Source organism: Lepeophtheirus salmonis, chromosome 14, assembly GCF_016086655.4.
Source record: "Lepeophtheirus salmonis chromosome 14, UVic_Lsal_1.4, whole genome shotgun sequence".
In the NCBI taxonomy this organism is placed as follows: Eukaryota; Metazoa; Arthropoda; class Copepoda; order Siphonostomatoida; family Caligidae; genus Lepeophtheirus; species Lepeophtheirus salmonis.
Genome location: NC_052144.2, coordinates 28,604,763 through 28,623,357, shown reverse-complemented (window position 1 = coordinate 28,623,357; position 18,595 = coordinate 28,604,763). Strand labels below are relative to the sequence as shown.

The 18,595-nt window shown below is 31.7% G+C and overlaps 1 protein-coding gene and 1 pseudogene across 3 annotated transcripts in view; one reads left to right on the top strand and one right to left on the bottom strand.

Annotated features, from left to right (window-relative positions):
* LOC121129655 (protein tyrosine phosphatase domain-containing protein 1) overlaps positions 1-18,376 on the top strand; it is a 29,616-nt gene extending 11,240 nt beyond the window's left edge. The window contains exons 2-7 of one of the 3 annotated variants that reach the window (XM_071893379.1): positions 15,868-15,977; positions 16,045-16,145; positions 16,209-16,572; positions 16,626-17,038; positions 17,093-17,386; positions 17,446-18,376. In XM_071893379.1, coding sequence (XP_071749480.1) covers positions 16,231-16,572; positions 16,626-17,038; positions 17,093-17,386; positions 17,446-18,310 — 1,914 coding nt within the window. In that variant the 5' untranslated portion in view covers positions 15,868-15,977; positions 16,045-16,145; positions 16,209-16,230 and the 3' untranslated portion in view covers positions 18,311-18,376. The remainder of the gene's footprint in view (positions 1-15,867; positions 15,978-16,044; positions 16,146-16,208; positions 16,573-16,625; positions 17,039-17,092; positions 17,387-17,445) is intronic. The other 2 variants (XM_071893378.1, XM_040725380.2) reach the window with 2 other exon arrangements.
* LOC121129656 (uncharacterized) lies at positions 11,937-13,364 on the bottom strand (annotated as a pseudogene).
* Positions 18,377-18,595: the final 219 nt, after the last annotated feature.

Here is an 18,595-nt window from a genome sequence, read left to right as displayed (position 1 = left end):
AAGATAAATTTAATTAGGACCGGACTGATAGGAATGTTTGAGTTCTTTTTAGACCGATCTAACAATAATAATAATATAAATATCGTTTGACGCTCCCCAACCTTTGTGAGTGGCGTTGATTCCCGTGTACGATTTTTACAAATTCTCAGCTATTATCGGACTGAAGAATAGCTGGAGCACCAAACAACGTCAATATGTAGATGAGCTGATTGGCTTCTTCTTCCACCCGTTTTGATCTCAATGCCTTGCGTACCACAAAATGGTCTTGATACACCATTATAAATTTGTATTCTCGGTCAGGATGGGTATGAAAATTGATGAGATCGACTTGACAGCGAGAATTAAACTCAAAAGACTCCATTGGCTTTGCCACAATTCCTCTATAGGCACCTTTTTGTTTTTATGGCAGGGATCACATAGTTGAAGAAATAGTTCAATATCATAACGCTCTAGCACTACACCATATTCCCTAAGTTCCAGATAAACATAGCTGGGGAATTGCGTTAAACGCAATCGTATCCCTAAATACTATTTCAACTATCTTGTTCCTTTGTCTTATTTTTCTGATCCACTAAACAAAAGATATACACAATGATACTCATCACTTTAAAACTCATTAAATATTACTTCTTTATTATGATGTCATCAAAAGTTATCGTTATAAGTTATAATTTATATGGATATAAAGCTGATTCAAGCCCCAATTACCGGAGTTGGCCATTTAAAAACTTCAATTTATGCGTTAAAAACCCCTTCTTGCATCTGAAGGCTTGGGGCAATTATTATTATATTTGAAAGTAATCTCCCCAATGTCAAATTCAAATGCTCTAGTTCATACCAACTCCATGAGTATGTAATCGAAAAATATTGTTGATGAAAGGAAATAAGTGAGCGTGCACATAGCACAAGTACCTATGCCCTATGCTTGACTTTATATTGTTATTTGCAGTCTGTAACTTATATGTATTATATACTTTGGCGACATTTCACACCAGCATTAAATATATTGCCTAGTTAATGTATAAAATAGACGTTTATTATATAGTTTGCATGAGACCATAAGGCATTATATACATTACCTAGGAATTATCTATAATGCTGGACTTTCATATTTTGCCGATAACGTAAATAAATGCTTCCTTCTTTCTTCTCTTTTTTAATATGAGTTGAACTAAACAGTTACATTTTTAGAGTACATTTTTCCCCCTTATTCGGTATTGTTAAATGCTATACATCAGGGATACTATTTACAGTCTACCCTTTGACTGTTTTTCATACATACAGATAAACTTTGCTTTATTTATATAGATAATGCAAACACAGACATTTTTTGCCAGATATGTGCAATGCTCTTTATAAATATCTCATATATCTTATTCGCTTTACTAAACCATCGACAATTTTAGGGGGAAATTGAAGGACTAAAAGTCCTAAGGACAGACCAAATGGCCGATAGGAGCGGTTTTTGGACTGGACTCAAAGGCATCCACAGTATTATATTATTATTTTTTAGGGGGAGGGGACTCCTCTTTTGGAATTTTGTGTGAAACATAATCCAAAAAAAATCCATTTTGTAGAAAAAAATTGAAAAAATAAATTTCAAATATTAACTTTTGAAAAAAAAATTCACATACTTAATTTTTTGGTAAAAAAATTACATATTTAAATTTTTGAAAAAAAAATCAAAAATCCACAGTCCTTCACAAAAAAATAATTTCAAAAATTCACACAAAATTAAAGTTTTTGGAAAAAAATTCAAATGTCAAGTTCCTAGTATTATTTTTTTTTTTTTTTTTTTTTTGAAATTCAAATATTAAATTTTTATAAGATAAATATCAAAAATTCATAGCTATTCACAAAAAATTATTTTTTTAGGAGAAAAATTTGAAAAATTAAATTAAATTTCAAATATATTTTTTGAAAAAAAAAATTCAAAGATTATTTTTTCTATTTAGAAGTAAAAATTCCTTGACTTGGGGGCCCTCCAACACACCTCCTACGGACGCCCCTAGGACGGGACCGAATAAATAAAGATGGACATTACAATACTTTTTTTTTGTATTATAATTAGTCGAAAAGTTTCTAAAAGTACGGATACCAACTTTGGTAGGGGAATTGGTCGAAAAATATTGATATTGTAACAACAACACTACCTTGTATTTATCTATATATTCCAAATTAATGCAAAGTAGTGAGGATATTGCAGCCAGGTCCTCTCAGTCAAGCCTCAGTGTTGTTACTGCTATTATTAATGAATAATTTATTGTAATGGTTACATTTTTTGAAAAGAGGGATCAATAGTCCTTATGTTTACATTCAACATACATGTTCTTTCAATGTTCGTGATCTGTTATTAGGAAAATTATTTTACACACTAAGTCTATCAAAATATTACTTGAATATGTATATTATTTTGGCTAAAATATTAATTATATGCAGTGCCCTGATAACATTTTCATTCATGGATTGATCATTGAACAATCTATGATCTGTTTATTAATAAAATTATATAATAATATTTTGGTAGGAACAATATTTTTTCAAGTGGAGGTTGAACTACTCCTCAAATAGAGCTAAGTACTAAAAAGCATACGGGTCTCGGACACTGATCCAAAGTATCTAGCTAAAGTATAAGTAAACTTGTATTCTCCAAAAGATGCTAAATCCGAATCAGCTTAGGGTGCCCTAACTTTTAAGGATCATATGGATTTTCCTGATCTTAAAAAGCTTATAATATTGTTTAATCCTAGTTATATGAAAAGATATAATAAGTATATGTCGAATGTACTCTCAATTTATATTGATTAGTGATGTGAGCAGATCCACATAACAGTTGTACCCTGTTGTTATTTTGCGGGGTGTTAACTCACACGTTGTTATTTTTATTGTATCGCATAACCTTTATTCCCCGAAAAGGAGGAGAGAAAAAGCCCAAAATTCGTTGTTAATTAGCCAACCCTTCCAATGTATAAAAATATTGCACAATGGATTGTTGAGAATTGTTCACATTTTAAAAGGAGCTATTTATAATTCAACCAATAAACACTCAAAACACTTATTAGGAGAAAAGAAGCAAAAACATCTACAGCTGACACCGAAATACATCGTATATTTTTGTGTTAGCGAGGTAACGCCATGCTCAAAAACACTAACATGTAACAATACATGTGGATACAAATTTCTTCGTTCTTATTAAGCTATGAAGAGTTATCAACTACTATTGAATTATCATTCCATAGTCAGAGGAATTGGCCAGTACCAACTGATTTTGGGCCATTTTTTGTTTATTTTTTGACGAGAGATTGCAAGATACCATGAAGGTTACGACGTGTCCAATGTTTTTAGAAAAATATTTATAATAATAACTAATAATTATGTACCATAGTCATATAAATTGGGAAACTCATTGCTTCAGTATCAGTAAAAATGTAACCTTAATCCGGAGCCTAATTTATTTAGGTCTGAACTTCTGCTAAACTCATTATTAGATTTGAGACTAGTATTCTTATAATTTTGTTTTCGGATATGGATCCGAAAGTTCCCAAGCCGATCCAGATCCAAGAAAATATGGATCCGTCCCATATTTACTAAGGACCCCACTGATCGTATTTGTTGTGGTTTATCTCTTTGGATCCCGTTTTCTCCTGATTTATTGGGACTTTACACATATGGGGGGAAAAATTAAAGGGTTTTAATTGTTACATGGGTACTAGGAAAACTGCCTTGGTGAAAATTGCCCGTGGAAGATTGCCTTGGAGAAAATTTCCATTGAGAAAAATTGTCAGTTAGGAAAACTACCAGGGAGAAAATTGCACGTATTTTGTTCAAACTTCATGATGAATAAATAATAAAACATTATAAATTCGCTGAATGTTACTAATGACAAATATCATTTTTTTAAATTCAATCCAATCTTCTATGAAATAGATCGGGATGATTGTTAAGGAGGGAAGGGGGTAAATAGATTAGGGCCTCTTACAAAAAATGGTTGAATACCCTCCGCCCTGAGATTGGACCGGGGTAATGTGAGATTGCTAAAAACCACCGCCAATACATCCAAGGAGCTCCTTTAATTTCAAAGAATATTTCTTAGCCCTCGGGTTTCGCAAGGTACTTGAGGGACCCCCTGGATCCTTAAAAATACAAATTTGCATAAATAATGGGACTTACCTTATTGCCCATTGACCCAATTACTATTTGGTTGGTAGCATTTTTATTTTACGCCCTTTTGTTAACTAATCTTGTTCATTATGGGTAATATTGGATAATTAGAAAAAGCGTTGTAAAGTTTTGAGTGTATACTACTGAAGTTTCTTGCATGTCAATTCATCCTCTTGATGAATTGACATGCCAAAGCACCACATACATCCAAATAATCCCTATAACACAAAAAAAAAACCTTTCAACCCTCGGGTGATTTTTAGCAATTCCATACTAGCCGTGGGCCAATCCGAGGGTGTACGGTATTCGACCATATTTTATGAAAACCTAAGCTATTTATACCACTCCTTAACAATCCTCTCGATCCAATTCTTAGAAAATTAGACTGAATTTAAGAATTTGCAAGTAAATTCTATTGCAATAATATTACTTACACTTGAGAGTACTCCCTTGGGGGATGGAACAAAGAAATATGTTTAGATATTTGTCAAAAATAATATTAAGCGAATTTATAATGTCCTTTTATTCATAATGAAATTTGAACAAAATACGGGGAATTTTCATAATGGGCAGTTTTCCTAACCCGCAATTTTCCTCCAGAGCAATCTTCCACGGGCAATTTTCCCAGGGCAGTTTTAATCGCACGGTTTCATAATATAAGTCTCATTTAGCTGACACATCAAAAACTATTTTTTTGCGGTTGGGATTGACTTAGGGTATTCCAAAAGTTGGACACGCGGGCTCTAAAAAACAACCTGCGTATTATTTGTGATAATCATAAAATCTATTTTTTTTAATATTATTCTCTTATAAATGTAATAGAATAAATTTTATATTGAAAACATGAATATTTTTTGAAAGATATCATGATATGTGAAATATTTTTAATACATATCTCATTACCATCGATATTTTTAAGGCAAAATTCCAAGGACCGACAGTTCTAAGGATCGACTAAGACTGGACCGATTAAATAAGAACCGGTACAATACAAGGAATCACTGTTCGTCATACAAAAATTTCAATTTCAAACTCTCACCATTTCCAAAGTTATTAGGGGTTATGCACGCAGGTAACAGGGGAAAGAAGGGTTGAAATTACGTACATTATAAAGAAATGACCACGTGGGAGGAAGGAGCTAGAATTGAGAAAAAATAAATTTTTAAAGAAAGTTTACTGTTCCTATCTTATTACATCGAAATATATGTAATTTTGTGTTCTTGATTAGATTTAGGAATGACATTTATAAACTAACTAAAAAAATCATATCAATAATCGCAATCAAGTTTGCCAAAGGAATATCATTAAAGCTACAAAAACAAACTGATCCCAAGAGGTGGAAAATGTACGACTCGACCTGGACTCAAAAAATAAGTCTCACAATTTGATTTCGACCCTTATAAATTTTTTTTTTTTTACGGGATATAATATACTATATTAAAGTATCTTTTATTTTCTGAGGATTTGAGCTCGAGTCGATAAAAATATTAAAGCGCTTGGGGGAAAAAACTTGAGATTCAACTTGAAATTTTTGTAAATAGACTTTTTCCAACTTTTGCTGAACAGTATTTATGCATTTATTCTTTACACATAAGTAAAGATATTTAATTACATTTTGATCAATGGTGAAATAATATATTAAGTAATAATACTCCTTATCTTTTGGACTAGTTATTGTCATTTTTATTTTCGTTTTTCTGCAGACTGATCAACTTCCTTAGTGAGATAGAACTCGGGACAGGTGGCAAAATGTAGAGACAAGCAACAATTTTAAGTTTATAAAAGGAAAAGCAGTTTGTGACATGGATTATTTTTTTTCGTTCTTTAATAAATTGTAGAGTGTTAAGATCTCTCTGTCTTTAAATGATGAAGTTCTCTTGGTAAAAAAAAAAGAATATGAAGTGAAAGTTATTTTTTTATTTGCAATCTAAAGAGGATTTTTCTTTTTCCAAAACTGTTATAACTATCATATTATTCTTGAACATAAAACAATAATAATAAAGTAATCACTTGTGGGTTAAAGACGAAGAATAACACTGAGGGTTTATTGTGGTATTATAAGTGTAAGTCCCTGTTGGACTCAAAGTAAAACTGAGGCTTGTCATCGTTGTAACTCCTACCTATATCATTGTTGTTAGAAACGGAGTGGGATTTGTATTTACCGACATTTCATGTTCTTTGAATCTATTAGAAATCCCGTCAAGTTTTTGTGTAATTTTTAGAAGGCATAATAAAATAGTTGTTTATACGAATCAATATGATTTTACCATATTTTCCCTTTACTAATCCTAATTTAAATGTTGGAAGTTCTCCTTTTTATAGAATTAATTCCTTTTCTCCTCCCAAAATCAAATAACAGACAGTTGATGTTAACATACCTCCTAAAAAAAGTTCCACCCAAGAAAACAAAAAAAAAAACACTAAAAAGTTACCGACCTAACAAAGATACAAGACATTTTTTTTTTTTTAAATTATACTTTCATTTTCAATATAGTCTCCTTGTAACTCTACAAACTTCTATATAACTTGTCCAAATAGTACGCAGCGTTTTTCTCTGCACAATTATTGTTTGATATACACTTTTTGTTTTTGGCTCAATTACTCCAAGTTGGATTGACTTGGGTGCGTCAAATTTTATCACAACAAGCCTGAATATGTCTGCTATTGTTTAAAGGCTACACTTTTAAAAAAAAAAGAAAATATTTGTTGACAGATATATACTCGATTTTGTGAATTTCCACGAAATACTCACATCAACTCACTCAAACGACAATTACATAACAAGGGTACTTCCAATGGCTGAAACTTTTGTAAGTAACTGTCGACAAATTCTAGATAGATGTGACTAGCTTTTATTTACGACGAGTGCTACTATCTTCAAATTGAGATTGGAAACTTTCCTGACCACCTTCGCATGTACATTGTATAATGTGGAAATAATTATTTATTCTGTGAAAGCCATGTGGTTTTTGGTTTCAGAGCTAAATCCATGTTGTATTTAGAATCTAACTATGAAGTTTATAGTTTTACAAAAAGTGATTTATATCTGCTAGGTACAGTATTAATTTGCAGTTAGTTAACGTTATAACTTGATACTATAACATATTGTATTTATGACGTCAGTTCGCTTCATTTTTTGGTATTCCATATCGGCAGTGCATGTATTTTACTACTCACGTGCTCTACCTGCTTTGTAGATTAACATATTTTCGTTTTCTTATTGGTTGTAAGTTGAGTAATGATATGACAGGAACAGCAAATTAGAAAGGTTAAATAATAACCTTCCCCCAGAATAGACAGGCAACCAACTGATATCAGTATAATTATTATTTCACACGCACGGGGATATAGTTTTTTTTTATTTAAAGCTCTTATCTGACCTTAACGCATGCAAGATTTTTTTCTTGTCGCCATTCTAAAAAGTGTTTATTTCTTCAAAAAATATTCCAATCATCAGGTTTACCATGTCCTTTTTCGGTTTTTCGGGAGTACATATTTTGTACTTTTTTAGATGTTGTCCTCTGTTAATATGAAATAATATTTCTGCCTTCATAGCTTTAGCGGCTCTATCAAATAACAAGATTAGATTAGTCATACTCTACGGCTACAAAGTTTATGGAGCAATCAAAATTGTAGGGAAAAAGTTCAAGAAATTTGTGTGTTGCTCAGACATGAAATATGTGAATCTTTGCGTCATCTTGGGGAATATTTTCATTGACTCTAATAAAAAATTGTTCCGATACCGACAGAAAACTTTCTATCCCTTCACGAATAAATATCATTTAGAGAGTGTAGGAAAAGTGTGCTCCTTTTGCGGAAAATTAGTCGAAATATCCTCAAATTTGCTCGGCCATTACTCAAAAGTAGGGCCTCTGATTGTAATGAAAGAGGATAAAATGCATGAAGAAAAAGAAGAGGGGGAAAAATCACACGTACTAAAAATTTTCTTGTGCACATCCCATTTATACTTTTCATACATATGTAAATGGTCTCAATTAACGGAAATTTACATAATTTCAAACGCACATAAAATAAAAGATAGTTAACAATTTTTTTGAACTCGTCCCCCTATGCTGGCTTTAGAGGGGACATTATAGACAATTTTTCGGACCAAGCACTCATTGTAAGAAAGTTCACTATGATGCAATTTTGGAATTAAGGATAAAAGGTTTTTTGGGAATTTATTATGCCATCAAGGGTTATTGGTAGAAAATAAAATGTTGCTCTCTGTAGAGTGTGGACGACAAATTTAGAAACTTTTTGTCATAAAGGTTATTATCATATTTATGGAGATAAAAGAAATAAGTAACACAACCTCTCAATCTAAGAGCAAACGCTTATTGATTAGACTAATTGGTAATCGATCAAAATTGCCATAATGAGAAGGTAAACTCGCACCTTAAGCATAACAAAGAAAGTAAAAAGGATTTAAAAATATATATTTTTTATATATCTATCAATAATTTGGAGAGAAGTACAAGGCAATTTTGATCTAATGGATCTTAACTTTTGAGGCAATAAAATTAATTTATTTTTGATTAGGCCTAATATAAAAATATATAAAATCTCTATTATTTAATACTATTTGTTTTTAAATTTATAAAAAAACATACCGTAAGGGATCCAAAACATTTGATATATGCTTATATTCAAATAAAAAATGCTTGACCGTTTCCCTTGATGCCTTACAAAAGAAAAAAATTGGTTCTTGATTAGTCTTCCCATACAAATTTACCAGAGACAATGTTTTGCTAACTATTCTATGTTTTATTCAAAATTGCAAATGATCGAACAATGAGCTCTCCATGTCTTTCACAGTATCTTGAACCGAAGCATCTTACCCAAACCAAATTTTCCTTCTTTCGATTTGATTCAAAAATTGTTTTCTTGTTTCAACCCCAACTAGTAAATATCTAAGGTTAGGGGTGGGATAGAGGGGCTCTAGTGCCCCAAAATTAAGGATTTTTGCTTTTTACTAAATTTTTTTTTGGTCAGGATGAAAAAAATACTGCGAAAATAGGGATAAAATTTTTTTAAATACTTATTTTCTTTAAAGAAAAGGTTATTAGTGCAAATTATAAATCAGAGCAAAAAAAAATAATAGTTTGTGAACAGCTATAGATTTTTGAATTTTTTTTTAACTTTTTTTTGTAAATAGCCATGATTTATATAAATTTTTGGGTCTTGTTTGTCTGTATTTTATACCTATCTTTTTCAAAAATTATCTCCTTTTCCAAAATCTCATTTTGTGGAAAAACTATGTCATTGTTAAGATTTTTCCTACAAAATCTAGTTTTCTTTTAATTGATGTGTATGTATGATAGAAATGTCAATCTTTTTTTTTAGGGGTCGGGTACCTATTATTTCATTATTTATAACACTTTTTCGGATAGTTTCCAGTTAATTTTAGCACTTTTCTTCCAAAAATGTGTAATATACCGAAATAACTTCATTCTGTTCGGGAAATTTAACTTTAGCTTAATCTAATTTAATCCAATTGTTTTCTATCCATCTTTTCACCAAAATTTCTGAGCAAACTGCAATTTTCTCAAATATTATTTTAAAGCATTTAAAAAAAAACATAGTTTACCGAAAAATCTTAATTGAAAATAAAATTAGACAGCTGAATTTTTGCCAATCATTAATTATTTCAAGACAAAATTACATAACTATTGTTAAAAATAAAGAAAAAAACAATATTTTTTATAAGAAAATTGAAGTCTAAAGTCTTTAAATAACTTAACACTTGAAAATCTAGACAAGGAAGAGCAGCCATTTTTGAAAGGACCCTTTCCCTTTATCATTCTCAATTAATGTCTAATTATAAAATGTAATTTTGTGACACGTGCAATCAATCACTTGTAACTTTTATATTAATTTTCATGATTTTTTTACATTATTTGATGATTAATCATTGTTCAAAGACTAACATCTAGACGTAGAATACTGCCCATCAATCAAATATATGTATGGTCCATTATATATTGCTTTAATATTGCTTTTAAGTTGGAAGAGTTCTTCAGGTGGAATATAATCATAAATTTTAACTATCAAAGGAAAAAGAAACTGTTAAAAATTGTACTAAGAATTGGGGTGTCATGAACGGAACTAATTCGGTCCTTTAAAAAAGTTTAGTAGGGCCCCGTCTCATAGAAAAAGTTGGACTCTATCGGTCCAAAGTTAAAAATTGATCTAGATTGGTCCAAAGACAAAAAATTATCTGGACCAGTCCAAAGGAACAATTAGGTATTGTTCGGTCCTACAAAAATAGATCTGATATAAAATTTGGGCTAGATCGATTTTATGTATAAGTTATTTATAACGTCATATGTTTTTTCAAATTGTGTACACGGTACAACGACGTCATACGAATTTTAAACAGAGATTGCCCGGAGGAATTTTCCTCCAGTTGTCCCTCCTGGAATACAGAACTCCGAATTCGATCATTTCTTGAGATGGATGAATAAGTTAAGAGAATATTCCGTTGGTTCCTTTATCCTTTAATGTTCGGAGAACAATTGTCTAGTTAAAAACATTTCTAAATTTCAAATTGTTATATATTTAAGTCTTATGGTTATAATTTCATATTGTAATAATAGGTGAAATAAAAAGTACAGAGTGTGATTTCCCTTTATTTTGACAAAAACATTAACGATTATCCCATTTAGATGGTTCTAAATGGTTTCCTGGCTAATCTTCAGTTCCTGGGCAATGGAATAAGTGCCACCATGCTGGTCCAACTCGAAAATTTCCAATATTTTATCGACATCTTCGAAGTCCATATTACCAGAACGGAGTCGTTGGAACCACTGTTTTGCTCTTGCATTCGATTCTGTATTGGGGTCCATAACAGGACAAATTTTTTGGCCACATGCTCTGCCTTTTTTGATGCAATGTATTAATTGTGAGACATGTAGGGGAAAAAACTCAGAACTTTTACTTATGTATGGATAGATTCTGAATTATTCTGAATGTTGTACATATATATACAGTGCTTAATTGAGAACATATAGTGTACTTTTTAGAATTTCGAGATTATCCAGATATTTTAATCCAGATATGATCTACAAAAAAAAAAGTTCACCCAAAGTTTGGGTATTAACGCTGCCTTACTTATTACATTCTAGATAATTCCAGATCATATTCATCATGAGATACGCGATACGCGGACATGATAATATGGCCTCCATTATAGATATGATTCATCTACATGATGATACAAAAGCTTTTCACTCAGCGATAAACCGGCCCCTTGGCAGTAGTTATCATAGATATACATACAATCATTAATAATATACAATTAGATATAGACATCCATTCCCGTATAACTGAAATAAAATAGATAATATATATATACAAATAAAAATTAATACAAGAAAGATATATACAAGAATATAATATCGATGATCCTGATTGCGACGATCCTGAATGCCACTACAATAATAAGTAAAGATGGAACTGAAAAAAAAAAATTTAGGGCTGCAACGGTTTTCAACTCTAAAAATCATTAATATTGCGACTAATCATTGACATTGTATTTCAAAAGGGGACAATGGATCCTTTTCTGTCAGTGCCTGTGGGGTTACAACTATTCATTAAAATATTTAAGGGCTTTGCTCTCTCACACTGTGAATATCCTTTGTCTACACAAAAATAAACCGATAATTTATAAAACTATTAAGAGAAAGCTTATAGGATGATGTTTTTCTTCTTTTTTTTTAAATTTTTATAAAAATATATTTTTAATTGATTAAAAGAAAGTATTTATGCATAGATAATTCTTGTAAAGCTTCAGAGTTCACATCCACTAACCAAAACAGTAATCATAATTTAATGGCATACGTCTGTAGAGAATGAAAGAAAAAAATCATATATCCTGACGTTGATGCTGATTAATAATTCATGATTAGACCTCAATAATGAACATATGATACTTGATTGAAATATTATTTGAAATGATTTGTTCGCTCTTTGAAGGGGTGATAATTTTAGAAAAGTTATTTTCTTTGGAGTAGTGAATAGTCTTAAAATATTATCTCCCCTTATTTTTCGGCTGATATACTTTCACAAAGGAATTATTAAAAGAAAAATTGGGTCGAATTAAGTTCTGCCAGTTCTCGCATTTTATTTTTATAGTATGGATAGCAGCGAGCATAGATAACTTGATATATTTTCCCGAGAGTGTGGCGTTTCTTGGTTTCACATTGTATGACTTCCGTGGTCATGGTTGCGTAGGATAACTTGGGCTTCCCAAATGTATTTGTGAATTTGATTCCTCTAGAGGCAGGAGAGGATGAGAAAGTGAGGAAGTTGTTTGATTTTGTTATTTTGGACTTTTCAGGATATTGTTGGATAATATAGCGATGAGGCGAACTATCTCGGGGAGGGAGCCCTTGCTTTTTTTTTTCTTTGCTTTTTTGTTTTACCTTGATACTTATTATTTTTTTTAATTATTAATTTTAATTTTTATACATATTCAATATAATACTTTTTAATATTACAATAAAATCCTTGGGCAACAGTGTTCTTCTGGGGTTAAATATATATTTATCAGAAATCGAATCCCTGCAGTGATGTAATTTATTTCTTCTTGATTTGGGCCGATATAAAAATATGATTATCTTTAAGGTTAAGACTCAATTTAAACTGAGAAAAAAATCTCAATTACTGGATCTAATGAGTACACTGGAATACAAAATATTTTACAATGTAAAATACCCAAGGTTAGTAAGTTGTTAACCCCTCTGTACATCCTCGAAGATAAGGACTAGTCTACCATCCTACAAAGCCCACCTATTATATCCCCGACTGAGGCTTTAAAGCCAACGCTATATTTATCATATATATAAATTGATTTTGTTATAATTTTTAGCCAAATCAATGGCTGTTTGAAGGTCTATAGCATGGGAGGTACCGGAGTCGATCACAAGGTTATCAGCGTAGAACAAAGCGTCGTTATCCATAATTTAGGACTCTTCATTGTATCAAATTGGCTCTTACTAAATCTCTTGCTCGGGAGTAAGGGATACAGGATCGAATTCATATATACCCTCCAATCCACTCCCATTTTCCTATATGACAATCTTCTCATTCATTATGTCCAGAACATCACACGTCAACTCATTCTTAAAGTGAGAATACATCTAAAACAGGGGGATAAGTTCAAAATGAAATGTAGTGTTACAATTTCGTTAAACCTTAGCACCTCACTCCTGGGCTCTAAACAAAAATTCTTACTCTCATAACTTAGCTAGGAGAATCCCCCTAGAAATTTTAGGACACACCCATCCAAATATCAAACTCCGCTTATCCTCATGACTAATCCATTTTTATGGTCTTATGATAGATCCAAAACTATAAGCCAAGTGTTGAAATGAAGACCACGTGATCATTCATGATTCAAATTGTGTGAACTGGTGAATAATATACTGGACTTTGATTGCAAGCCTTATTTTGTGCACATTTTTCAGGTAGTTTTTGAATAATGACTCTATAAAGTACGTAATTATTCACTATGTCAAGTCTACAAATCTTGGTCAGTAAAATGGCTGTTATATTTATATAGTTTATTCTTGTAGTGATAGTTCATAGGATCTATTTAATCTTTCCTTTCTTCTTCCCCACTTCTTAGTATTCTTATCATTGTGCAAAATGTGCCGTGTATATATGTAAAGTACCTATGTTATATCTTACTAGTTAAATAGGCTGACTCCCTTTATAATGTCGAAGTAGTATGTATTATGTATTGACTAATAATAATATAGGTATATGTGTTTTTAGTCATTCCTACCTTGTATTATTATTTATCTTGGTCGTCCTGGATTCCTCTTATAATAAAGATTGTGTCTAGCAACCTCGTTAAGACACAACAATTCTAATACCTTATCTACATTCTACGAAATAATATTTATGTCGATATTAACTATTTTTCTACCTGAATAAGAATCCAACATTTTTATACAGTATGTATTTTATGTACTTATGGGCATTTCTCATAGGAGAATCACTTTAGTAATCTTTTCGTTTTCAAGTATGAGGAAAAGCCAGAGCACATAAGTACTGTTGAGTCCATGTTCAAGTATTTGGGGGATCATCCATGTAAACAATTTATGAGGGGGAAGAGTTCGGTTAGTTTTGGTTTCAAGGTGCGGTGCACATGTGCCCCACGGGAGAACTTCTTCATTGTATTCCATATGGAGGAAGCAAAACGTTACATTGAAAATGTGTATTTATTTTAATAGCCTTGGCTCGTTGGAACTATGTTCGTTTTCAACGAAATGTGTCTCTATTAAGAGCAAGAAGATCAATGTTCAGATTCATGGTTTTAGCTTTCTTTAGAACAATTAACCCAGTTTTTTGATCTGATACTTGGTAATAGTAAAATTATACATTTATATTGTTAACCTAGTCGTTGTCCTCGGCTTCTAATGACCTCAAAGGTCACTTTTATATAATAATGGCTCATACATAATTTATATTGTTCATTTTTTTTTTTTTTTTTTTGAGATAATATATTTTATAATATTTAACTAGTGGCAATTTAGCTTTCTTTGATCCATTTTCATAATTTGAAATTTTCAAAACTTAAACGCAAATTACTCCATGGGTAATAATGCAAAAGAGATCAAATTGGTCCAATCAGAGTTGGTGAATCGGATTTATTCTGGGAATACCAACATTTTTAATACTTTGCAAAATCACCAAATACTAATTATTTAGACAAATAATCCTCGAAAGTAAGAAATAATATATGATGTTAATTAAATTTTGCATCTATTTATATAAAATAAAATATCCCCTTAAAACCTCTTACTGAAAAGTTTTTTTAAAGAAATAACAACAAAAAAAACAATGAACAATGGGCACGTCGTAAAACTTTTAAAAATGTTTAAAAGAAATTTTTTAATTTGTACTATTATTATGAAACAAAAATACTTTTCTGATTCATAAAACTTGCCTTTTGAAAAAAGGAAGTCATGTTACTGCACCCTGTACTTAAAGGCTGATACAAAAATTGTTTGTTAAATGTGTAAAGAAACAGACCTTGTTCAAAAGAAAATGGATTATAGATGTAGGAAATGTAAGGTAAAAAGCCTACCACAGAAAATCAATATAATTTTTTTAAAATATTAATATCATTAGAAAATAAACAAATTATTAATTAAGATGTATAGTGCTTTGATAACAATAAATATTACAATGTTAAAATATAGATAATATCCCTGCTACATCCATGCGTTCCTTAAAGTACATGCCCATAGAATCCATAATCGGGGGTTAGAAAATAAATCTTTAAAAAAAAAAATTAGCCCTAATTTTGGGTAAAATTTTTTCATCCTGACTAAAAAAAATCTAGTAAAAAGTAAAAAAAAAACTGAGTTTGGGGGCTAGAGCCTCTCCAGCCTACCCCTTACAGACTTCCCTGCATAAATAACGGATGATAAGAGCGATGCTTTCTTAGGGAGTTATCTTTTATATTATTAAATCAAAATTTGTGTGTGCGTTGACGCCTAATAACTCCGAGCAATACTACAAGTATTCAATTAATTTGTAGGGGGCAGTAAATGGGCTAAATCATTAGATGGACCCAGTGTGTTGTCAGTGGTTAAAATCGATATTAATCATATCTATTTGAGATATTTATGTGTACATATTATGTAATAATAGGAATAATAATTTTATATATATGATATCTTCATCGTGTAGATAATGGATTATAAAGAATGAAATATTGAACGAGGGCGGATGTACGACATACTACTACATGTTATAAAATACTCATATTTAGCTCTACAACTTTCCGTCTCCAATACCATGTATGTATATATGATCTATAAGCGCAGGAAAGAGATTAGTTTAATGTATTATAATGCTCTAAAATAGAAGCCATGTTTCTAATTATATGAATCTTAAATAATATATCGATGGATATTAAGAAAAGAGGAAAAAAGTAATCTATTTTTTCATACATTATGGTATTCTTGGTAATTTTGACTGATTCAAGTTTCTTAAAAAAAAAGTTTAATATATTTCCTAATTCTTTTCAGTTTTCATCTTTTTAAGCCTATCATGACGGCCGTAACCCCAGTTACAACAAGCCAACAACAACAAACAATCCATGATCTTATTCCTGCTGGAATGATTGGGTCTGGAGAAGGTATTCCGGTTATTAATGCTCAGTACTCAAAGGTGGGAGAGACTATTCGGCGAAATACTCCTGGGGAAATGCAATGCTCCATGTTTTGTGGGGGTCGAAGATGTAAGTTTGAGAGTGGAGATTCTTGGAGGGGAGACGATATGGCAATCAAAGGGATTTATAGCCATTGGATAACGGATGACCTTTTAGCAATGGCTAGACCTAATAATGATATAATCCAAAAGGAAAGTATAATGCAACAGTTTCATGAGAAGGTATGTTAAAATAATTGTTTGATCCTTCCAATTTGAAGTAATTTTATTGCAAGGGAATCAAATCCATAATCAATCTCCAAATCCCTGGAGAGCATGCCAGTTGTGGTCCCAAATTGAACTCTTCCGGATTTACCTATGATCCTAACATATTCATGAAGGAAGGTATATTTTTCTACAACTTTGGTTGGAAAGACTACGGGGAGGCATCCATGGGGAGTTTACTGGATATGGTTAAAGTACTCAGCTTTGCTTTAAATGAAGGGAAAGTGGCGGTTCATTGCCATGCTGGACTTGGTAGAACAGGTGTACTGTTTGCATGCTATCTTGTTTATTATCTGCGGGTGAGATCTAATGATGCTCTACGCTATGTTAGATTAAAGAGGCCAGGATCAGTTCAAACAAGAAGACAGATTGAATGTGTGAAAGAATTTGAGGCCTATTTTCTTCCTCAGTGCATTGTTTTTAGGTTGTTAACCTACTTTCTTTTATAACTTAATATAGTCTCTTTTTTTTTATATAGCAATAAACCCATGGGAGATAGTGACAAAAAGAACGGAAGGTTTAATTTAGATCAGTGTCTAAAACGTCAAAAATACGTTCTTCATGGACTAGAAGCAAGAGCTCTCAAGAATATTCCAAAGATTATTTATAAGATATGCCAAAGACTATTGAAATTAACAAACTGCCAAATCCTTCATGATGAAAACTTCCCAAAATCCTTCATCACATATCAGTTTGACAACAAAGGCAGCAAAATTTTTGCGTATCAAAAATTATCTACAGAGAGCACCAACATCACTCGAAGATCATCCAGGTATTTCAATGTTATTTGAGGGACATTTCTTGATTATTTCAAGTGAATATATATTCTAGATCAATGCTTTTGGACGATGATAACTCTAGCAAATCCTCAACACGACCGGGTTCAGACACTGGTTATGAAACAAACTCCTTTGTTCAGTCTTGTTCCTCCGCTCTGAGTGGGGTTGATGATAAGCGTTTGGATGAGCTTTTGGGTGATGGAATTCGCAATCAGTCATTGAATGACAATTTAGTGACCCAAGAACTAGCCTCGCATGAAACTTGTCAAAAGATTGCTCAAAATGAAACTCTGCCCAAATATTCCAGCATTCAAGTCTATGAAGCTTTTTTAGAACCCCATACTGAAATTTTAAGAAATGAAGGAACTGGATCCTGGGCCTCGCCAAAATCTCGACTATTTAAACAATACAAAACGGAATTAAATTATAAAATTTCAGCCTGGGATCGTCTGGAAACAGAAACAAATCTCTTTGTTTTGTCTGCTCTGCTCTTTGAGTGGCTGGAGCATTTGAAGCATCCTTTTTTGGATAAAGATGGAATAACCTATGTCGTGATCCATTGTGACAACGTTGAGGCTGCCCTTAAAAAACTTCCCCTGTTTGTTAGTTATGGCATCGAATATATAATACGTTTTGTGGCAAGTCTACAGCCTCTCTCACGAGAGCAAAGTGAGAACGTAATGCGGCGTTTTCTTGCTTCTTTGACACATCAAGGTGTCAGCATCAATGATAAGATATTTCCGATTGGTAAAAAATTTCCTAAGCTTCGAGGCGGAACTTCAGAATCCACACTCAAATTTTTGATGAAACTCTTTGATAAAGTTATAAGTCAGCAAGCTCAGGAACACTTAACATTCCCAGAGGAGCTCAATAGTTCCATGCATTCCGTCAAAACTACATCCACTATCCCAATATGAAGAATATCCTCAATAATTATTTCTTGTCATTTTATTAATTACTTAAATATACATTCGTTTAATATATACATAGATCATCTTGATTCTTGAGCATTTCTACTTGACTGAATGACTTCAAATGAGCCTTGAATGGTGTTAATATTAGTGATGGGACGATTATTAATTGGAATTGGTAAAGAGAAAATAATGTTCAATTTGCAATTCCTCTTCATATTTATTAATGGTATTTAACGAATTATTACTTTTCCATGTTATGAAAAATAGCCCCCCCCCCTCAAATCAAGG